This window comes from Nuphar pumila, chromosome 10 (genome assembly GCF_984573655.1).
Source record: "Nuphar pumila chromosome 10, dmNupPumi1.hap1.1, whole genome shotgun sequence".
Taxonomy (NCBI): domain Eukaryota; kingdom Viridiplantae; phylum Streptophyta; class Magnoliopsida; order Nymphaeales; family Nymphaeaceae; genus Nuphar; species Nuphar pumila.
The window spans coordinates 3,973,962-3,998,922 of record NC_143258.1 but is presented as its reverse complement, the minus strand read 5'-3'; the positions used below and the strand labels follow the sequence as shown (position 1 = coordinate 3,998,922).

The window sequence follows — 24,961 nt, the reverse complement described above, 5'->3', positions numbered from 1 at the left end:
ATGGCCGACGACATGTGCAATCCCAATGCAACAGTCATCAGCAACGGGTTGTGGTTAGGGGATAACCCTCTCCACTCTACCTTCTCTCTCTTGAGTTTGCAGCTCTTGGTTGTGACCATCACCAGCCGTGCCTTGCAATTACTTCTCAAACCCTTCAAGCTGTCCCGAGTTTCTTTAGACATCATGGTGTGCAACTCTCTCTCTCTCTCTCTCTCTCTCTCTCTCTCTCTATATATATATATATATATATATATATATATATATATATATATATATATATATATATATATATATATATATATATATATATATATATAACGAAAATCCGTAACAGTGAACTGGTTTTCCTCAAACGAGCGTTCGCATTGATTGCTCACAAAAAAAAAGTAATTAGCAGAAAAAATAGACTTTAGAAGCGGTCAAGGGTCGCAGCTACAGCCTACTTTTTGGCCGCTGATTGTGCAGGAGACAATCTGCCGGTCCACTGTTATCTCTCTCTGTATATAAACATTTTGGAAGTGTTTTTTTGGTAAACCTGACATACATGTGATCTCTATGGTAGAAAACTAAAGAATAGGCCCCTTAGATCAAATTTTTTTTTTTGAATAAATAAGATTTTTACATTATAAAATTTTTCAAAAAAAATTCAAGGTGTTGACTTTTAGTACTCCATAAGATCCCATTTATGCATAAGAAATATCTGATGCAAGAGCTTAGCATTTTGGTTTTTGACCATAGAAATCACCTCTGTCATATTTTGTCAGAAACACTTTTACAAATGATTTTTTATGGTGGTTTGGACAGTATGCATACCTTTGTTTTGGTTTGGTGTGCATATATATATATATATAAAGAGAGAGAGAGAGAGAGGAATGGGTCCATGCTAAACTCATTTGGTGCTAAACAGCGTGCTAAATGGGTTTTTCAGCTTCTCCGGTGCATTTTATGCAGTTCCAGCACTATAAATGTATTGGGCATGATTGATTTACAAAGAATTCACACCTGAATCATGTGTTTTCAAGAGCTGATCCTTATAAAATCAAGTACATAGATCACATCTGTACGGTCAGAATTTAAAAATGAAATGAAAAAAACCCCAAAAAACCTATTTAGCATGCCGTTTAGCACCAATCCATTACTCTCTCTCTCTCTCTCTCTCTCTCTCTCTCTCTCTCTCTCTATATATATATATATATATATATATATATATATATATATATATCTATATATATATATATATCTATATATATATATATAAAGGCCTGTACAATAAATTTAACTTCTAAAAGTTGGTGATCAGTACTAACAATAATACGTGAATTATTGTGGGCAGGGTAGCCTGGTTCTTGGTCCTACATTTCTTGGTCGTGTCGCACCACATGCGATGCACGATCTCTTCCCACGGCAAAGTTTTTATATGATGTCAGCACTAGGAAATATTGGTCTCATATATTGGTTCTTCCTCTTGGGGATACAACTAAACATTGGGTCGTTGATGAAGAGGATAGAAAGCAAATGCATGGTGTTGTCAGTGGCCGGTGTTGGCGTTCCTTATCTACTAGTATATGGGAGCATTCCTGCAATCAACAAGGTTGTTCCGGAGAGCATGAAATTGGAAGCCAATCCCTTATTCATAGGCACATACTTTGCGATTCCTGCAATTACTGTGTTGGCAAGCACAGTGGTGCAGCACAAGCTCCTGCAAACATCATTCGCAAAGCTCGCCATGACCACAGCTGTCTGTACCCAGATCCTATTGATTTTGGTGCTGAATGCCATTTTTGCATCCAAACCAGCTCCAGGACAGCCAATGGCTCCCTTGTACAAAGGGATATCTAGTATTCTACTCCCCTTATTTACTTTTTACTTATTTTAAGCCATGGATGCATCATATGCATGAGAATGTAAAACCATTATCAATTTTTTTTCTCAAATCTGACTATACGGACGTGTTTTATATACTTCTTTTTTTTGGATTTATAACCAGAAGAAACTGCACCCGGCATGAAGACCTAGTCGCACTGGCTCAGCCTGTCATACCTATGGGCAGCGTAAAACTCTGAGGCTAAAATCCGTGCCCCCGGGGCCTATGTGTTTTACATACTTGATTTTATAAGAATGGACTCTTGAACCATCCAATTCTGACACATGGGTAGGCTTTTATAAGATTTGAAAATCTATAGTTTGAAATTTTCATAAATATTTAAGATTAAATATTCACGTTTTCTCTAATTCAAAAAACATTATCCAAGCATTGTTTTCTAGCAAATCGATCATGTGGAATGCATTTGCAGGGTCAGATTTTCAAAAAACACCCCCAAAAAACCTTGTTTGCTCATAGTGTCTCTCTCTCTCTCTCTCTCTCTCTCTCTCTCTCTCTCTCTCTCTCTCTCTCTCTCTCTATATATATATATATATATATATATATATATATATATATATATATATATATATTGCAGTTGTTTGTACATGGAATCCTGTAGAAAACACCATTTTTCACATTTTTACCTTTTTTTCTTGTAAATAAACCTTATAGATATGATCTATATAGTTTATTTAATAGAAAAAATGTTTAAATTGAACATGTAAGTTGGTTTTCCAAGGGCTTCTAAAATCAACAGCCCACTATATACCAAAATTTCATGCCATAAAAAAATCACATTTTTACATTAAAAATATTATTGAAAATGCATTCACTGGCACTTTTAGGTCAGATTGAGTGGATACAACTAAATTGTATATATACTAGAGAATAGCACGCCCACACACACACACACACACACGTATATATATATATATATATATATATATATATATATATATATATATATATATATATATATATATATATATATATATATATATATATATATATAATACATTTGTGCTAAATGGGCTTTTGGGGTCTTTTTTCATTTTATTTTTAAATTTTGATTGTACATATGTGATCTATATACTTGATTTTATAAGGATCAGCTCTTGAAGCATTCGATTCTGATACATGAGTGAGTTTTTATAATGTTCAAAAAATAAATGTTCCAAAATCTTTGTAATTTTTTTAGCCTCCAGATATCATTTTTTATCGAAACACATGATCCAGGTATGAATTCTTAGTAATACGACCATGCCCAACACATTTAAAGGTCGGAACCATAAAAATAAATAAAGAAAAGGCCAAAAAAACTATTTAACATGTTTCATATAGCACAAATGTATTACCCTATATATATATATATATATATATATATAGAGAGAGAGAGAGAGAGAGAGATTTATGCTTTTTCTTTTCTGAATATTTTTCTGAACTTGTCATAACACCAAACTAACATTACATTTTCATTGTATTGTCTTTCTCTTCCAGCAATCATCTTGGTAGTTCTGATGTTTGCCTTTTCCCGCCTTATCCTTTCGCGAATCAGAAACGAAGCAAACGAGTTGTACAGTAGCTTGATCCTAGTTGGGGTGGCATTGATCTCCACATGCGCAGACGCCATCGGTATGCACACGACGACAGGTGCTTTATTCTGTGGTATTCTCATGCCGGACGGCCTGCTTGCAGCTTCATTCGTCAAGAAGATGGAGGATATGGTCGCATTGTTGGTGCCGCTGATCCTTGCTTTGATTGCGCAAGACATCGACTTGGCCAGCATGTTCAACCAGCCATCTGGTTGGACCCTAGTGCTCGTCATGTTAATTGCTTATCTTGGGAAGGTGATGGTCGTTGGATTGATAGCACACTTCTACAACGAGCCACTCATTGATGGCTTCCTGACTGGTGCTCTCTTGACCTCCAAGGGCGTTATTGATGCTATAATGTTGGGCTGGGCTGCAAGCAATACGGTTAGTGTTACTACCAACAACTGGTTTATCACTACTACTTTGGGATGTAAATGGTTCAGATTCGGGTATGATGTGGCCAATACCCGATACGACTAATCGGATGTTGGCTAAATGGATTTGGATTTGGATTTGGATGGTGAAAAGCTCATACTAAATCTGACTTTTTTGGTATAATCAGATTCAGATATCCATCAAATCCAGATATCCATGAGATTTGATAACAAAAAATCAAAACCATATCCGATGTAGTCTTTGTTTCCTAAGGAAAATATAAAAAAAAAAGATATATTTAGAATATTTTTAAATATAAGTGAATTAAAAAGATTCTAGAAAAACTATTTTAGTAAGATCATTATAAAAATGTGATATTTTCAAATTTGGAGATAATTTTTAAAAGATCATGATAAAGCCACACTATTTTCAAAATATCAGTGATATTTGGCATGGTGTTAGTTGGGTGCAGCCCTCATAAGCAGGTGGCCATGTGTTTTTTATGAGGAAAGAGGAAATTCTTAGGATATCTGAAACTGATGTATTTCAAATTTTAAGTTGCTATTAACACCTTAATGTGGAAGCACAGAATTTAGGAGTCTTTTATAGTTTTGGAGAATGCACAAAAAGAAATAACAGTATATTTTCCACAAATTCTCAGCCCATTTTTCTTGGGTCACACAGTAATTTTTTCTGCAATATTCCATCCCAACTTTCCCATATCATGTAAACAAAGGATTTCTTATAAAGGTCCAATTTTCATATGAAAATTTTTGTATTTGAAAATTTTTCTTTTGATATGGAGCATTTTCCACTTCCAAATGTGCCTTTAGATTTACATCCAGTGGTTAGAACTGGTCTTTATGCTTGATCTTGCCTAGATGGATCCATTACATGAACTCTAATTATATAAAATTTAATTAAAGAAACAATGTTAAGAGCATTTTGATTACAGTGAAGGCAGCATTTAAAAAACATTTTTTTAGGGAAATTTTCTTCCATGAGACGGAGAAAATTTTCATATCAAAATCAGAGCAAAAAAAAAAATCCTTTTTAAAACATTTCCATTGTTTAGAACGAATTGAAAAGCCACATTTTCATTTTCTGACTTGCATTTCCTCCCAGCATTTTCCCACTTCCAAACAAGCATCTTCATGGAAAATACGTGGTGGGGCCCATGTAACAAATGCAAAAAAAAAAAACTTCTTTCCTATCAAAATGTGTCGCACCTCCCTTGAAACATTTTTCCCAGCTGTCCCTTTCATGAGAAAGTGACTTTTTTTCTTGAGGTATATATGTGCATAGCAAATGCCCCATTAGTTTTTTTTTTATATTTACACGAATAAACCACCTCCAGGATCATAGACATAGTCGCATTGGCTCTGCCTGCTGTACTTACGATCATAGTGACAAACATTTTTATCGGCAATTTCTCAAATTGAAAAAAATCCATAAATCTCGCATTTTTTTTCCGGCAAAATCTCGGCAATAAAAAAATAAATTAAAAAATATAAAAATTATTTTTTATAAAAAAATATTAATAAAAAATATTTAAAAAGTAAAAATACACGATTTTTTTTGCAATAAATAGCCGTTTAAAACATAAATATCGCGTTTAAATCAGGGTATTTATGTTTTTTTAATAAATCTCGCGATATTTTGAAAATCTCGAGAGAAATTGCCGTTTTAAACTTTCAGGCAAAATATTTCTCGCGAGATTTTCGTAAATCTCGCGATATTTGTCACACTGCTTACGATAGCTGTCTCGACATCATAAAACTCTGTTTGGCTTAGCACTAACAATTGTGAACAAATGCGATATATGGTCATCGGTTCGACTCCCATAACCGGCTTCTTTCTATCGATTTTTTTATCCATGATTGATTTCAGGGTGATAATAAGATGGAACAACAAGTGCTCACGATCATGATGTCCGGGATCGTGGTGCTTAATGGCGTGGTCAGTCTCACCATAGGTTGGCTCTACAAGCCCACTTCCACAACATCTCACACCAGCTCCCAGGCAGTCCAGCACGTAAGATCAGACACCCCGTTCCATGTGCTCGCTTGCCTACACGACCCCGAAATGATCCCTACTCTCATCAGCCTTCTAGAGGCTACTTACGCCACCCCGAAGTCCCCTATCAAGCTCTCCGCCCTCCGCCTCATCCACACCACCACCCGTCACGCCACCATGGTCCACGGCCCGACCCTCTGCGTCAATGCCTTCGCCGACAATGCAGACTTGAACGACTCCATCCGCCTTGCATTGAGAAGCCATCAGTGGGTGAACGAGAGCGTTATTGTAGAACACTTCATGAGAATGTCACCTTACTCCACCATGCATGAAGATGTGAACGCCCTCGCCGTGGATAACTCCATTGCCTTCATCATCATTCCATTCCAGAAGCCACTCACTGAAATCGCAGAATCGAGCAGCAAGTTCCTCCGCGGCGTCAACCAAAACATACTTGCCAGCGCTCCCTGCTCGGTAGGCATCCTTGTCAACCAAGGCCTGATGCGAACCTGCACCAATGCGTTCCAACATGTGGCCGTCTTGTTCTTCGGCGGGCCAGATGATAGGGAGGCACTCGCTTGTGCGGTGAGGATGGCGAAGCAAGATGGCGTCAACCTCACGATAGTGCGCTTCCTGTCCATTGCACAAGTCAAGCCCACGACACCAACTGCTACCATCCGCACCAAGCTGATAGGTGATCACATAATCCCTCGCGGAAACCAAAATGATAGAGAGAAAGTGGTTGATGACTACTGCATTGGCCTCTTCGAAATGGAGATGGCTGGGAAGACATCAGTATCATACGTGGAGAAAGAGGTTTGCAATGGGGCGGAAACAGTTACTACCATACAGTCAATGAGTCAAGATCATGACCTCTTCATAGTAGGGAGAAAGCAGCAGACCGGCGATTCTACAATGATGGCAGGAATGGAAGTTTGGAATGAGTATCCAGAGTTGGGATTGATAGGAGATTTCTTGGCGTCGCCTGATTTTGCAGCAACATCAGTGTTGGTGGTGCAGCAGCACGTTTGGAGAAGGGAAGGGTATGATCAAGCTTACAACTCACAGGTAGAGAAAAAGCAATATAACAGTGTCATCCTTCAGGACTCGTTACAAAGTAGCAGACCAACTTCCAAGCAAGCTGCAACCCACAAGGACCCTGACTGGCAGTGGAACCTACGTAATGCTTTTTGACAGAAGCTAAGCCTTTTGGGACATGGTAGAGGAAGAAGACTTTATTTTATTTCTTGGTTTTCTGCTTTTCTATGAAAAGCAATACCCGTAGAACGTCTAGTTGTTTGAATTTTTTTTACAAAACTAAGATGGAAAATAGAGGTCTTTTGTTAATTTTTAAAGACTAGCAAGCTCGGACTCATGTAACAAGCTAGTTTGATTTGGTTGAAAGGATAAAATTAGTCACTCATGAATTAATTATACAATTCATCGAGTATACAACCATCAGGATGTCAATGGATTGGATATCCGAACCCATACGAATCTTTTTAGTTAGATTTAGTAAACTAAATTAATGGCACTCAAATACTAATTGGATTGGGATTCTGAATCTGAGCTGAGTCCAAATATGACAGATAATACAATCTGCTTACAAGATATATCTGATTAACTAATTGTCAGCAGATTCATCAATGGGGGCTCTGTCTGTTTTGGTAGGAGCAGTTTGTGCAAGTCATGTGATGGGACGTTGCAAGTTTCAACCCCACTGGTGTGGGTGGATGAATAACTGCCTGGTTGCATAGCCACCAGTAACGCTTGTCAACTGGAAAGGAGTGGAGCCTTAATCCCCTGGTTTGATCATAAAAAAAAAAACTAATTGGACATAGTTGCATCCATGTGCACAGCCAGAACCAGGAACCTGCCCATTATAACTTAGTAAACATGAAAAAGAATAATAATCAGTACAAGAAAAAGAAAATGTTGAATATGGTGAAGATTATGATCAGTGAAAAAAAGTTTAGAGTTGTATTGTGTCTTTTTTTAGAACTAAGTTCTCTGCCGAAGTGGTTTATCTCTGGGTGGGGTCACCAAAAAAAATGTGTAGTGTTTGAATCTGTGATTCTTTTTGAAAGTGACCGAATCCGATCACTGTTTCAAATCCATGCTGAAATGGTATTTCTTTTTTTTTGTCTGTTTCCTGTTACATACGCGTTTTGTTATGGTGTAGATTCAAAAAAATAAAAGAAAAAAAATGTGTTGTGATTCTGCATTTTTATAGATGATAAAAAAAAACTGACCCACATACAAGGCCTGCAATTTTTCTGTTTCGGTATTGGAACTTTCGAAAATGTAACAGAAAAAAAATGTGTTGAGCATTGAATCTGAGTTTTTGTTTGTGTGACTTGAAAATGTATATATATGGGAATGAATCCGAGTTTTGCTTGATTGTATTAGAACAATTTTTTTATTTGTGACTTGTTATAAATCTGCGTTTTACATGTTATATAAAAAAAATTGGCTCAAATTTTGAGAGTTTGACATTTTGGTATCGCCTTATCGAACCCACCAGTGAAAGCACCTGCACACTGACTGCGAGTTGAACTTGAGAAAGAAGGAATCAGATCCTTCTCCCCAGTCCTGCTACCATCGGGCGAGAGTTGTATATGTCAGCCAAATCATTCTAATTGCCTAAGTCCATTCCTTTGTTTAATGCTTAGAGTCTCGTAGATTTGATGCAGCCCAACTAAGAAATATGGCCAGAAATAACTAAAAATTAAGAATGTATTATATGAAAAGCTTGGGAATAAATAACTAGAAACAGTAATCGTTGGAAATCATTCCATAAAAAGTAAGTCTACTCCTTACAAACCTCTAACCTATTTATAAGTGCGAGAAGTCCTGATTTTGGATAGGCTTCCTAATTTTGGTAAGCTTAATTTCTAAATTTGAATTCAGTTCACAGAGGAAAATTGGGTTCCACCCTATGTCACATAGGTGTGGGTGCGGGTGCGGGTGCGGGTGCGGGTGCGGGTGTGACACGAATGCAGCACAATTTCAAAAATTTTGGACATGGGGACACGGCTATATATATATATATATATATATATATATATATATATATATATCCAGTGTGTGCATATATGTAGATATTGTCCTCTAAAGTTTGGCACCAGCATGAGTGTTTTTACAAACTTTGCAAATTGTACTTTTGCCCTTGCAGAAAGGGGGTCCGGGGGCTCCCCCGGTGCGGGCGGGGTCCAGGGGGCAACGCCCCTCGGAATTTTTTTTTCTGGGGCTTATGTTTGAAACTCATGCTATATATATATATATATATATATATATATATATATATATATATATATATATATATATATATATATATAGAGAGAGAGAGAGAGAGGGATCATTTTTTTTTTGTTTTTTGCTCTAAAAATGAACATTTTTGGACTCAGTCAACGTTGACCGAGTCCAAAACGAGAACGAACTCAGCCTCAATTCGTTGACCGATTCCGACTCGTCGTTGACCTAGTCCGGGCCGTGTCCTAAGCCGCACCCGTGTCGGGGTGTGTCGACTCGGGTGCAGCGCCTCCCTAGCCGATTCCGTGTGACTTAGGTTCCACCTAACTGTCCATAAGATTGGGACAGTGCTGATTTTTTGTGTTTGACGTCATGTTTGGTAATCTGACCCTTGAATGAAACATTTATTAGAAATCAGCTGTTAGATTATGTTTTTTTAACCCAAAAAAATATGATTTTACAAGTGTTTAAACATGTAAAAGTTCAAATTCGTTGATTATAAAGCCTTACAGAAACTTGCACACGTGATAATCGGATGATTCAAAAGCCATCTTACTAAATAAACCATGTGGTTCACATCTATAAGGTTAAATTCTGAAAAAGAGAACTAAAAGTCGAAAAAATAAAGACTGTCCTCACCTTCCTATTGTTAGGAGAAACCAATCACTCCAATATCTAAATTCAATTTAAAAATAAAAATAAAAATAAAAATTCAAATACCCAAGATGGATATGAATGCTCCTACGACAGAAACAAAGGATTGCACTGACAAAGGGGATATTTCAAAGGTATTGCAGGATCTTCATAATGAGGCCGACCTTTATAAAAAGATGGCTGAATCTTCTAAATGTGACGCCTTAAGAACTATGCTAGATATCGAACTGGCAAAGGCCAGTATTAAGACGGTGGAAATCAGGTGGCATGCAGCAAAGAAATTGGAAGATGCTGCACATGCTTCCGAATTAGCCTTGCTTGCAGAGGTAGCACTTCAAAAGAGTGGAAATCCTGAGGTCGGTTTCATCCAAATGCAACAGCACTCAGGGCTGACGCTTTCTTTTGAAGAGTATAGCAATTTAGTTGGCAGAGCACGACGCAAAGAAGAGAATCGAAGCTGCAATGCTTAGCATAGATGAAGCTAATGCCTCCAAGTTGGAGGTTTTAAAGGAAGATCTGCAGAAGATGTCAAAGTCTGCAGGAAGGCACTTATAAAAGTAGAGACTGCTAATAATGCAAAGCTTGCTGTTGAAGAGTCCCTACGAAGATGGAGAGCAGAGCACAGTCAACAGCGTCGATCAGTTGGTTCCATGGAGTTCAAGAACTCTAACCCTTCCCACAGACGTCAGCGTAGCAGAAATTCTGTGATATTAGATGTTAATGGTGTGAGTTTGATTGAAGCCAACTTTGTCAATTGGCCAAATTTTGAGTAGGAAGCTGATGTCAGCAGAAGGTTTCGAGATTAGAATGGAACCTGATGAACTGAAAGTGTCCTTGGGTCAGATGTTGAGCAGAAGACATGGAATTATTTCACCTCATAAGGCTGAGGAAGAAGCTATGAGAAGGCAGTTCTCTGTGAAAAGGAAAAAGATAGAGCTGCCACATTTTTCGCTACGTTTAGTGAAGGGAAAGAAAAAGAAGCAACGGTTATAAATCGTCATTGATGGTTAATCGTGTTTTCAATTGTAAGACCCTAACAGTTACTCAAATTGCCTTTGTTCTTATCGCTTGTTCTTGACCTCATTTTCTAGATTCAGAACTGACATTGTTTTCTAGATTTGCTCCTTTTGGGGATATAAACACAATCATTGCTTTCTTGGTTTGCCTGGCCAGACGCCATGGGATTGAAAGAATAGTACGAAGTGACTCACAAATTAGCCTATGATATGAGTGAAGTAGTTCTCTCTCTCTCTCTCTCTCTCTCTCTCTCTCTCTCTCTCTCTCTCATATACTAGGGTGTGTTCTACTGTAGTTCTGAAAAGCTCTAACTTATGGTGGCGTCCAGTCCCAAAGGGGTTTGGTGCAGTACGAAGTTACTCACAAATTAGCCTATGATATGACTGAAGTAGTTGTTTCGGCTCTCTCTCTCTCTCTCTCTCTCTCATATACTAGGGTGTGTTCTACTGTAGTTCTGAACCGCTCTAACTTATGGTGGCGTCCAGTCCCAAAGGGGTTTGGTGCGGTGGAAGGGGGCCTAGACCTCTAGCCCAACGGTCGAGGTTCCATTCCCATGGGGATCACACCCCTTGCATTAGCCGAAGCAATATGCTACTGGGTCTGCAACCGTACTTACAGAAGGCTAAGTCCAGCCCAGTGGTGGTTTCTCCGCAGGCTAAATAAAAAAACAAAAAAAAAGAAAGAAAGAAAGGAAACTGATGTAAAAAACAAAAACAAAAAAAGGAAACTGATGCTGGCATCTTCTTGATTTACTTAGATCTGATCTTCAGATCATGCTTAGCACGTTGGGCTAGAGGTCTAGGCTCCCTTCCAGACTTCCAGTGCACCAAACCCCTTTGGGACTGGACGCCACCATAAGTTAGATCGGTTCAGAACTACAGTAGAACACACCCTAGTATATGAGAGAGAGATGGGAACATGCACAAATATGCAAAATGGATTGGGATATGCAATATGTGTTTGACATGCTTGATTTGCTAGGAATTGACATGGATCATTTTTTTCAATGAGAAATATGAATTTTTGAGTCATAGTTTTCCAACCATATAAAAACCTACTGGCATGTTGAAATCACATGAACGGGGCTGATCCTTATGAAACAAGCATGTAGATCATTTGTACGGTCAAAATTAAAAAAACTTAAAAAAGCATATATATATATATATATATATATATATATATATATATATATATATATATATATATATATATATATATATACAACAACAACAACAACTACGCCTTCAAGTTTTATCCCAAAATAATTGGGGTCGGCGATATGAACCAACAAAGAAAATCATTCTGGGTCTTCCACATGAATCATTCTCCATTCATTTCTATCCAATGCCATGTCCTCGGTGAGGTTCAAAGCATTCATATCCTTTCCTATCACCTCCATCCATGTCTTCTTAGGCCTACCCCGACCTCTTTTAACTAATATATTTTTCCATTTCTCCATCTTTCTAACTGGAGCATCATTAGGCCTTCGTCGAATATGTTCAAACCACCGTAAACGATTCTCTCTCATCTTATTTTCAATGGGTGCAACGCCTACCTTCTTACGTATCTCCTCGTTCTGAATCTTATCTTTTATTGTATTTTCACACATCCATCTCAGCATACGCATCTCAGCTACACTCATTTTTTGAATATGATGTCTCTTGGCAGCCCAACATTCTGTAACATATAGTAAAGCGGGCCTAATAGTCGTCCTATAAAACTTTCCCTTCAACCGCAATGGCATTCTACGATCGCACAACACTCCAGTTGCACTCTTCCATTTCATCCACCCAACCTTTATCCTATGATTTACATCTCCATCAATTTCTCCGTACTTTTGAATGATAGATCCCAAATATTTGAAAGAATCATCCACCGGTATTTCTTTCTCACCAAGCTTCACTACACTCCCATCTCTATTTCGTTGCTTACTAAATCGACATTCCATGTATTCTGTTTTACTCTTACTCAACTTAAAACCTCTTGCTTGCAATGTCTCTCCATAATTCCAACTTAGCATTAACCCCAGCTCTAGACTCATCAATCAAAACAATATCATCAGCAAACAACATACACCACGGCACAGTTTCTTGAGATCCACCAGCATTCCATCCGTTCTGATACAAATAAGAAAATTATTATTTCAAGGCAGCTGTTTGTGTAACATATACATTACAATATGCCAATTCCGGACTAACAATTACAGTTTTAAGCAAAGGCAAAGCAGTAATCAATACATTAAATTGTCCGGATAGCATCTGAGAATCGTGGCAGACAGTTTTTGTAACCAATGCCATAAAACTTTGCCCATGTTAACAGGCTTGTTCCCTTACATAACTCCATTAAGAGCTTCAGTGGGCAAGGTGAGCCCAATTGCAGAAAATGCAGGTGCAGATGTCTTGCACGCACGAATAGTTTTACATACATCTCTGGTCTCAAGAAATTTCTCAGCATTCAGCATGATTAAAGGACCATATTCAAGAACCAGCCTCTTGCACTACAAACAGAAAAAACAAAAGGTCGTTATCATATAATTCTTTCCAGGTACAAGGAAACTGGTTCATTACTTGGACCTTACTTCTTTCACGTGGTTCTCCACCTTCTCACACCCCTTGAGAAGTATCTCGACTACTTCCAACTATAAAGGAAAAACCTGTTAGAATGCCAGTAGTAACAGGGAAAGAACATATTGCTGCTTGACTGGCTTGAATAAGAGATAATGGTTTGTTTTTTTTTCCTTTTTAAAATGAAAAATGGCCATATCACCCCCCCCCCCCCTCCCCCCAAACAAAAAAAAAAAAGAAAAAAGGCAACTTGAACATAATCAAGTAATATAACTGCATCCAGAAATCATAAGAAAAACGTTATCAACATATCTAGATTGAAGAAATGGAAGTTAGGCAGTTTGAAAAACATTTGATCCCTATAAGAAAGATCCACAATTACCCATTTACAATAAAATAGAAAGTCACAACCTGAGTGTCAGGGTCTTTCAGCTTCAGAAGAATTTCAGCTACAGCTTGGTGGCAGATCTCACAGCCATCTTGTTTCTGTTTAGTAACCAAAAAAGCACTCGCACAGAGATTCACCTTCGTACAGAACTCCTCTGGACTTACCATGGCAATATCTATGAAAAAGAGAGGAGCGTAATAGTCGACCAGTGCCATACACTGCCAAAATGTAGCTTTAACGTTAGATGAAGCATGGACTAGGGTAAGAGGATCAAATCTATAGATGACGGGCTCACAAAATACCCTCTCTCTCCCCCTCTGTCTGGTATTGACACTTTGGCAGAGGGTGCTCAGTCGGTGATCCCTCCTCCTGCCTCTAAGGAAAAAAAAGAAGAAAAAAGGCACCACAAAAGGGGTTGCTGGCAAACAACCCCTCCTGCTGCTCTCATGAAAAATAACAGAAGGGGTCCCCGCTAGGACCCCTTCATTGTCTTTCAAACGAAAAAAGAAAAGAAAAGGGATCACCGGCTAGCAACCCCCACCCTACTTTTTCAAACATGAAGCAGGAGGGGTCACTGATTGGTAAACCCCTTCCCCATCTCTTGAATAAAACAATGTGTGGCTTTTTCTTTTCTTTTTCATTTTTGCATTTTATTTTTTGTCATTTTTACATACTTTTTAAAAAAAATAGCCAAGATTTTTCTGAAATTCTCTTTAGAAAAACATTTTTTTCAAAATCTCTCAAGATTTTTCCTTGCCAAGAAATTCCCAAGAACGAGATTTGTAACTATGATCATTCTTAATCTAAAGCACATAGAACACAAATATATCATATCAAGTGCAAATTCTTGAATAGTACTTCTAGATCACTGACTAAAAACATCAAATAATAAAACTAAGTTCAAATTGAAGTGCAACATAATTGATAAATTTTAAAAGAAAAAGAACACAATACAAAATAAGTGATCAAGATTATAAAAGGAAATAGGTAAAGTAAATGAAAATTTGTTCATGACATCTTACACTTATTTGACTGCATCCATGAAGTATCTTGGTGTGTCCAAGTGTCATATCTTGTCAACACGGGATATGCATGTCATGTGAAGTGTATGTGTGACATAGGATGCAAACTATAATACATGCTACCCTTGTTATTGCAATGTTTGGCTTGAATATACAAGCAGTGAAGGAAAGCTGATGGTATCTTGAATAAAGTGCCACAAGTCATGAGTCTGGGGATGTGGGTAAGTTCTCTAGATTGGTTCCTTATTGATGAATAAGGAATGTCATAACTAGCGATGGAAAATCATACACCATTACCCATTTTGGAGATGTGTCGCTACTTTCTGTTGGTTCTCTCACTTTACTCAATACCTTTCTTGTTCATAAATTCAAGTAGAATTTTATTTGAATACCACAACTTACTGACCAAACCAAGTTTCATGTCCTTTTCTCACTTACATATGTTCTCATGTAGGATCCTCGCATGAGGAAGATGAACACTGAAAGAACATGGTACGGGATTCTCTACCTTCTGAAAGAGACTTTGAAGTATCCTAGCCTTGGTCCTAGTTCTAGTCAAGTCCTTGTTTCTAGTGTTAATTGTTCTAGTCTAAATAAAAAATCTTATGGTAATTGGCACAAGCATCTTGGTTATTATAGCACTAGCAAGTCCGATAAGCTAATATCTAATGGTCATATTCACATTAAAAAGTCAAACCCTCAAGGATCCCTATGCACGAGCTGTCAAGTTTGCAAGTCATGTATTACTTTTCCTAGTTCATAATAATCCCTTTTTCTTTCAAATTTGTGCATTTTGATGTGTGGAGGCCAACCCCACCAGCTGACATTCCGAATTCCAAATATCACGTCATATTTTAGACAATTATAGCAGATACACGTGGATTTATTCTCTAAAAATTAAATATGATGTATTTAATATTCTTTCATTTCAAAAGCCTTCATTGAAAACCATTTCTCTCATAGAATCCTAAATCTTAGAACTGATGGTGCTGGTGAGTGTGGTTCTAATAACCTTTTCAGGCTGCTTCTCCAAAACAGCCCACATATTACAGCAAAAAATGCAATCGCTGAGAGAAAGCACAGACACATAATTGAAACTGCTTTGTCTATGATGAATTCTTGTGAATTACAGGTTGATTTAATGTTTTGACTGTACAAAGCCATGTTATTCATCAAAATGAACTAAATCAAATGTTTTCCTCATATGAGTGGAGCAATTCCAAGTTTGCAAACAAGTGGATTAAGATTGAAATAGTAAAGGCAGTATTCTTTGCAAAGTTCTTGAAGGAGTTTTGAAGATAACTGTGCCACTTGTAAAAGTGTTGAGGAAAGTGGATAGCGATGAGAAGCCATCTTTGCCCCATTTGTATGCTGATATGGACAAGGCAAAAGAATATATTGCAAACAACTTCAAGGGCAAGGAAAAATATTATGAACCAATTTAGAAGATAATTGACATGAGATGGATGCTTCATCAAGATATTCATGTTGTTGCCTATTTAAACCCCTCCATCAGGTTCTCCCTCACATATGTAGAGGATAAAGAAGGAAGTGTAATATCTCATAATTTTTCCTCTGTTTTAAATTTTTTTAAAATATAATTTTTATTTAATAATTATATTTTTATGTCTGAAATTAAAAATATTATAAAGAAATATATATACATTAATGTATATGGATTGACATCAATATGGGTTTGGGCAAGGTCTAGGACCCATTGACGATATATATATATATATATAGGGGTTGACGTCAATATGGATTTGGACATGGTCTAGGATCCATATTGACTAATACCTATGAAAATATGTATACATATATAAGGGACGAAATCTAAATGGATCTAGACATAGGTCATGGGTCCAGCCATAAGCTTTTAAAATAAAGAAGAATTTAAAACTTTAACTAAAAGGAATATATATATATATATTAAAAGAGAATAAGTTAGGGAAGAGTTCTATGTTTAATAGAACTCTATCCCAAAACATTTAGGTGTGTGTGTGTGTGTGTGGGGGGGGGGGGGGGGGGGTGTCACCTCCTAAAGAGGAGCCCCTCTTGTGTTATAAGAGAAAGGCTAAGCCTCTCGCTCATAAAAACGCCAGAGAAGAGAGAGAGAGAAAGAGAGAGAGGGGCATCACCTTCTTCTTCTTCTTCTAATATTTTTTGCGTATTTGTAGGAAAAGGTATGGGTTCTTCTCTTTTTCTGACAGAATGAGGGTTTAACATGGCTTAAATCGCACGAGTTTAAAGGAAAATCAAATCTTGGATTTTTTGCATGTATAGAATATGTATTTTCAGCGTTCTTGATGCTTGAATCTGATTTTCTGCAATAAAAGAACATGCCTGCAATTTTTTGCACTTATAGAATATGTATTTTCAGCGTTCTTGATGCTTAAGCCTAATTTTCTGCGTACCTGAACATGTCTGCAATTTTTTGCATCTATAAAACATGTATTTTCAGCATTCTTGATACTTGAATATGATTTTCTGCGTACATGAATATAAATTCCACGAATTTTTGATATTTTTACGAGGAATAAAGGTGAATTTAATGCTAAATATCATTTGAACTTAAGATGAGATTTAATTATAATTTGAGCTTAAATTGGATTTGATATGAATCTCAAACTAGGAATTTATTTTGAATTGTTTTGAATTTTAACCGGAATTAATCGAGAGTTAAGTTGGACTTAATTGAAATTTAATGAACATCAATTTAATTGGGGATTTGAATTGAGCGCGCATTTGAATTTGGAGTCTCATTGAATTTCGATTTCAATTTATGGAATTTAAATTCGGATTTGGATTTTATTCGAATTTTAATATAAACTATAATTAAATTGAATGTCAATTCAAAATTTGAATTATACAATAATTTGAATCTTTGTTGAAATTGAACTTGAAATTTAAATCGAATTTGGATGTAACAACTATAATTTTTTAAAGCATTTTAATGAATAAAATAATATTAATGATGATTTTTACGAGAAAGAAATGTAAAAATACAAATTAGCCCAAGATGAATGATAAGAAATATCTTATGAAAAATTAAAGTTGATTCTAGATGATTTTAGTGAAATTCACATTCAAAATCGAATTTATAAAAAATTAAAATTTTAGTGGAATAATTGACAAATTTCGTCGAAACAAAGTCGAATGTGATTTCAGATGAATTTAGGTTAATTTGATATGTATGTGATGTAATTTCATCAAATCAGAATTGGGTTTATATAGATTTGAAATCTATAATCTAAAATAATACAAATTATTAAATATAGATTTTAAGGAATGGAAAACTTGAATTAATTAAATTTTATAAAATGGTAGAGGTCCTTAGGGTGGGGCATCCCCCTATGTGGCAACCTCATAGAGGAATTTAATTTAAAGTTAGAATTTAAAACCCTTAGTTAAAATGTGTTTTTTAAAGTTTCTAAAAAACAAAACAAGAAAAATAAGAGAAAAGGGTTAATTTTAAACTTGCCAAAAACCAACTTCTTGTGTTGACTTTTGGACTAAGAGAGGACCTCCTCTAGGATGGGACGTCCCATCCTACAAGGATTGCATGTTTGAGTGTTAGACAAGGAATAAATATATAATAAGTATATAGTAAGTATGATAAGGAAGAAGATAGAAAAAATTAACAAAAGCCAATACTTGCCAATCAAGCGAGAGTGCTTGCTTTAAAAATTAGTAAGCTAGCAACCAAGTGATTTAAAAATGGTATAGAACACCATATTTGAGTCAACTTTAGCATATGAAAACAACAAATAAAGCATGTTAAACATGATCCAACGGTTAAATTTTGCTTTTGGAGCCTAGATCTATGTAAATCAAGTGTGCCACCATAAGTTATGGTGGTACCAATGTTGTGAAAAGCATTGAGGCGTAGCATACCACTCCACCAAAAACTGAAGCGAGGCGTAAAGCGTAAGCCTCAATTTAAAAAAAAAAAACTTTAAAAGTATCTATAAATAAAAATAAATAAAAGAAATGCTTATTAATGAAGCGACAACCAATAAGAAATAGAAAATCTCAAATAAATACAAAAAAATATGAGATTAACATGCAAATTCATATATTTTTCAATCCTTGTATTTCCAGCACAACTAACATAAAAAAAACTGAGGTTTTTTAGCACTTGTCGGCAGAGAGAGAGAGAGAAGAGTTCTTCTTGGAGACGAGACACAAAAGACAAGGAGAGGTGAGAAACGAGAGAGAAGAGGGAGAGTCAAGTTACGAGAGAAGAAGAGGAGAGTTGAGATGCAGATAGAGAGAGGGAGAGTCGAGAGACAAGAGACGGTTGAGAGACAAGAGACAAGATAAAGAAGAGGGAGAGTCGAGAGACGAGAGAGAAGAGGAGAGTCGAGAGACGAGAGAAGAAGAGGGAGAGGTGAGAAAGAGGGAGGGGCAACAGCCCGACCCTAATTAGGGTCGGGCTTGAGCCCCAAATAATGGTCAAATGGGGATCATGCCTCACGTTAAGGCACGCCTCGCCCCAAGGTGCATGCCTCATAACCCATGAGGCGTGCGCCTTACCCCCCTTGCGCTTTTTGCATGCACCTCAAGAAACAAAGGGCCGCGCCTTGGGGAGAGGTGCGCCTTGGGGAGAGGCGCGCCTTGGGGCACATTTTTAATAACATTGGGTGGTACAGTACTACCATAAAAGCGTGTTATTAAGTCTCTAGGTGTGGATGTTCATACAGTATCAATGAGTCGAAGAAGGCAATATCTTATTGCTTGTGCTTTTTTAGGTGAATTATATATATATATATATATATATATATATATATATATATATATATATATATGTATATATATATATATGTATATATATATATATTAAGTTTTTAGTGTGGATGTGCATTAGTTATCAATGAGTCAAAGAGAGCAACAGCTTATTGCTTATGTTTTTTTAAGTGAATCTGGCCTTACAGTTATGATCTACATGGTCTGTTTGGGGGGGATCAACTCCCGAAGCACTACAATCTGGTATTTGTGCAGGTTTCTTCAGTGATTCAAAAATCAGCGGCCATAAATGCACCAAATTTTTGCAATTTAAGAAACGGTACTTTTTGGTAAAAACAAATGATCCAGAGGTTGATCTCTAACAAATTGACTATTGAACACATCTACAGGATCATATCAAGTCAAAACAACTTGCACCTATGAGTTTCAACTCATTGATACTGTATGAACACACACACACATATACATATATATAGAGAGAGAGAGAAGGGGGTAGCTGCCTACATCCCTAAGGGACAATGCTGGCCAACACAGGCGAAGGACGGCATTGAAGTGTAATGAAGTGCCGGAAGTGATATCTCCAAAGGCAATCAAGAAAGCACGCACATACACAAGTGGCCACTAATGGGCAAGATTACACCAAACCACAAAATTGGCAAAACACACAAAAGAAAAGGAAAAAATATATTCCACTCAAGAGAGGCTTCAAAGAAGCATACATTACATGGGGGAGAACCCCTTTATTTATAGGCAAAAGAGAGGGCCCTTGGAAGGGCTCCTAAGGGACGTTGAAGCCCTTCCAACGGTCATAAATGTGACCATTGGAGGCTCCCCTAAGGGGGCCTTCCCAAGGTGAAAAGGAAAAAGAAAAAAAGGAAAAAGGAAAAAAAGAAAAAGAAGAAAAGAAAGAAAAAATGAGAACAATGTGCGTCAAATAGTAAAATGACTATTTTACCCCTAGTGGATTTACAAAGGAAATATATAGATTATGACACATAGACATATATATGTAAAATATGTATGTGTCATAGTCGATATATATATATATATATATATATATATATATATATATATCACCCTGTGCGCAATGCTGACGCAAAAATAGTCTTTTAGCGGCAGGTGCTAACTGCCTCTAACAGTCATTTTAATGACTTTGACGTGTGCACATTGGCCCATGTAGGCACGAGAGGGTGTAGGCAGCTACTCCTCACCTCTTGAATAAGAGGATGTGCGATTAGCCAAACAATTTGGTGATATTGAAGACACAAAACTATTAAGCTGAAAATCACAGGTTCGCTTTATCAACTCAATCCTAAGATACATGGCACTTTGGGTGAGAGTTACCATAAACGCATATGCATAAGGGGAAGCGCGCTTCCCCGAGACGCGCTTCGGGAGCGCGAAACGCGGCACTTACGAAACGCACAAGGAAGCACACGTAAAAAAGAAGTGTGTCCCCCTTTAAAGGGAAGTGTGTCCCCCCTTTAAAGGGGGACGCGTTTACGAAATATCAATTTTACCCTTTTTCAAAACGAAATTGACACGTGAAAAACAAGAAACTAAAAAAAAATTTTGAATAAGGGCAAAATAGACATTTTAAAAAAATCGTGAAAACTTAAGAACGAAAGGCCCAGGGTTTTGCTTTTTCTCTCTCTCTCTCTCTCTCTCTCTCTCTCTCTCTCTCTCTCTCTCTCTCTCTCTCTCTCTCATTTTCGGCCACCGACGACCGACGACGACCGACGACCTCCAACGATCGGCGACCTCCGTCGATCTGCTACCTCCGACGATCGGCGACCTCCTCCTTTGTTGACATCCGAAGACCTCGATCGACGTTGGCAATGTCTCTGTTCAGGTATGTTCCTCTCTCTTCCACTGACGTTCGGCGACCTCTCTCTTTCGATTCGCTCGAGGTCTCATCCACTATTCATTCTTGTGTTCAGACTGTTGATCCATCAAAGTGATAGTGATATTCATACCTCTGTGAATGGTTTGTTTCGTGAGTAGCAAGTTGTAGGGATTCAGTGCAGTGGCGTAGCTAGGATTCATGTGGGAGGGGGGGGGGGGCAAACAGTGGTGTAGCAAAAAAAAAATTTTGTGTGAGTTGGGGGTTCGAGGCAAGGTTGTTAAATGCGATGAGGCGAAGCGAGGCATTGAGCCTGCGCTTCGCCTCTGAGGCGTACGCCTCTCACAACACTGGTTCGGGGGCAGCGTCCCCAATTTTTTTTTTTTGACATAAAATAAAAAATGGCTACAATTATTAATAAAAATCTATTTCATATGGACAAATCGAACTATTTGTTGCAGTCAGGGCTGGGTAGGACTGGGCTGGGCTACAAAAATGGATAAAAATCTATTTCATATGGAATCAGGGCTGGGCTAGCCGACTACGACTGGGCTTTAAAAAAAAATAATTGTTACAGTAGCCTCCCGAAACAGTTATTTATTTTTTATTTTTTAAAAGCCCAGTCCTAGCCCAGCCCTGATTCCATATGAAATAGATTTTTATCCATTTTTGTAGCCCAGCCCAATACCCAGCCCTGACTGCAGCAAATAGTTCGATTTGTCCATATGAAATAGATTTTTATTAATAATTGTAGCCATTTTTTATTTTATCTCAAAAAAAAAATTTGGCTGATTCACAAATTTTGCTATATGCATTGAGTCTTGGACTCTTGGCTGATTCATGTACTGATTCGTTAAATTTGATTTGATAGGCATATTTTGATAAGAATAAATAGAACTAGTCTGCAGTTCTTTTTAGATTGGATTTATCAAGCTTCTACCTATTTGTGATTTCCTGGGTTAAATTAAATATGTGGTGTTTCAAGTTTCAATTGTCATGTTTGTTTGAGATTTAGTTTGATTAAACTTGAATTTTAAGGCTTGATGCTTTCCTCTGTATTCATTACGGGTGTTAATGCTATTAGAAAAAGGAAATCTGATTGGTTTCATAGTTCTGCAATTTAGATTGTGACTGCGAAGCTGTGTGTGATACATATTGTCTGGATTATTTTAAGAAATGAGCATGATTAGTTTATGTGCGCTGACACTGAAGTTGTTTAGTAAACCCCATGGTATTTTACAGGAATTCGATTGTAAAGGGCGTTCATGGTTCACTTTGAGTCTTTTTTTTTCCTTTTGTTTTCGCATTCCACTCTCCGTCTTTTGCTGTTAATAATAGTTTTTTTAAAGTGTTTTAAAATGATTCTTATACTTTTATGATGCAGGTATATTTGCCTGTTCTTTGCTTCATTAATGACCATCACAAGTTATGATCACGATAATTATGATGACGATGATGATTCTTTGTACAATTTGGAGCATGAATCGTCTAGTGGTGTCGGGAAGGACAATGCAAGAAAGGGCAAGACCAAGAGGTCTTCTGATTGGCCATATGAGTTTGAGGACAGAAATGAAAATTGTTTTGATGAGGAAGATGAAGAAGAATATGACTACTATTCTGAAGATGACCAAAATGATGAACCACCTAGCATGCATAAAACAACAGTGCTATGGCATCATGTATTGAAACAAAAGAAGAGTGGGCAAGGAAAGCAAGGTGGAACCCAGGTTTTTATGTGCAGGCACTGCAAAAATATTTATCATGGGTCATATACTCGAGTTTTTGCACATCTCATGGGATATTTAAAGGGATAAAGTGTTGGGATTGTCTTTTGCCCTGTAGTTGCAAAAAATGCAGAATTGGCAAAAAAAATTAAGAGACAAGTTCGCAGAGTGGAGGTTTCATCAAGTGCATTTGAGTTGAGGAGATCAAGAATTGATAATCCGAAGAAGCCTATTAGTATGACTACATCATCTAGTGGAAGCCGAAAAACAGTTGATATTCGTGATACCTTTAAAAAGGTAGAAAGAGATGATGTAGATCACAAAATTATCAGATTTTTGTGTGCAAATGGCATACCTTTCAATGTGCTTCGATCACCATATTGGGAAGAGATGATATCTGCAGTTAGTAAAGTGCCTGGATATAAACCCCCATCATATGAAAAAGCACGAACAATGTTGTTTGACAATGAGAAAGAGTGTTCACGGAGAGTTAAATGGATTTCGAGAAAAGTTTGAGGAGTTTGGAGTTTCCATTGTCTCAGATGGTTGGACAAATATCAAGAACAAACACTTGATAAATATACTTGTCTCAAACTGTTTTAGCTCTATGTTTTTATATGCAAGCGATTTTTCTAATGTGCAACAGTCAGCTGCAAACATTGCCGACTTTTTGAAGACGGGATTTAGACTTGTGGGGCCTTCTAATGTAGTGCAAGTGATTACAGACAATGCAGCAAATTGCAAGTTAGCAGGTGAAGAGTTAAAACAAACGTATAAGTATATTTTTTTGTCACCTTGTGTTGTGCACACACTTAATTTGATCTTTAAGGATTTGGCACATGAGTTTCATTGGTTGGGGAAAACATATTTGCAGAGTAAAGAAATTGTGAAGTATATTACAAATCATTCAAAGGCACTAGCAATCTTTAGAAGCAATGAAAAATTAGAGTTAATAAAGATTGCAAAAACAAGGTTTGCTTCACATTATACTACTTTGAAGCGCTTGCTTGATGTGAGGGAGAGCTTGAGGCTCACAGTAATTTCAGATAGATGGAGTGAGTGGAAGCAGTCATGCACGGATGAAACTATGGAAAAAAAAGGTTGTTATAACAGAAACAACTGTTCTTGACAAAGAATATTGGGATTCTGTACGTTTAGCATTATTGATTACAAAACCCATATATAAGATTATTAAATTTTGTGATCAGGAAGGCCCTATAATTGGTGAAGTGTATGAAGGCATGGACAACATGTTGGGGGAAATCAAAGACAATCTAAAAGGACAACCAGATTTGTATGAAAAGATTCATAAGATTGTCTCAAATAGATGGGATAGAATGAATGTGCCTCTCCATAGTCTAGCCCACATGCTTACTCCAAAATATTACGAGTCGGAGTATCTTAAGATCCTAACAGCAGAAGGGGTCAAACGAGTTTCTCCTGGTAAAAATTTTATTCTATCTATTTAATAAAGTTTAAAGTTTAACGATTTAATTATTTTATTATTTTATTTGCATTTTCTTGTTATAGTTATTAAACATTTTTTTTTGCAGAAAAGGATAATGATATCTTAGACGGTGCAATGCTCGTGCTTGAAGCAAGGTTTTAAAACCCGTGACTCGAAACTCGACTCGTTCTTTATTGACTCGTGACTCGGCGGGTCAACTCGGTGACTCAGACTGGGTTTTGTTAACTTTTGATTTTAAAAGAAAAACAATATATAATTTGTCTAAAACCATGTTTTTGAGTAAACATAGTCTCCAAATGTCTGTAAGAATATAAAAACAACTGCAAAGAGCTATAGAGGTTTGCTTGAATAATTGAATTTGATATCTATACAAGCACTTTGACTAATTCATGACTTGAATTAGAGGATGTGGTCACCATGAGTTCAGTCTGCTACT

The 24,961-nt window shown here is 36.9% G+C and overlaps 2 protein-coding genes across 2 annotated transcripts in view; one reads left to right on the top strand and one right to left on the bottom strand.

The window, feature by feature from the left end:
* On the top strand, positions 1-7,041 carry LOC149823292 (cation/H(+) antiporter 15-like). Its single transcript, XM_090019914.1, has 4 exons — positions 1-186; positions 1,334-1,742; positions 3,362-3,840; positions 5,722-7,041. The coding sequence occupies exons 1-4, from the start codon at positions 1-3 to the stop codon at positions 7,039-7,041; spliced, it is 2,394 nt and encodes a 797-aa protein (XP_089876040.1).
* Positions 7,042-12,898: 5,857 nt separating this feature from the next.
* Positions 12,899-24,961, bottom strand: part of LOC149823291 (uncharacterized) — a 35,481-nt gene continuing 23,418 nt past the window's right edge. The window contains exons 4-6 of the mRNA XM_090018764.1: positions 13,746-13,940; positions 13,349-13,408; positions 12,899-13,267 (exon numbers count right to left, since the gene is read on the bottom strand). Of these exons, the coding sequence (XP_089874890.1) occupies positions 13,100-13,267; positions 13,349-13,408; positions 13,746-13,940 (423 nt within the window). The 3' untranslated portion in view covers positions 12,899-13,099. The remainder of the gene's footprint in view (positions 13,268-13,348; positions 13,409-13,745; positions 13,941-24,961) is intronic.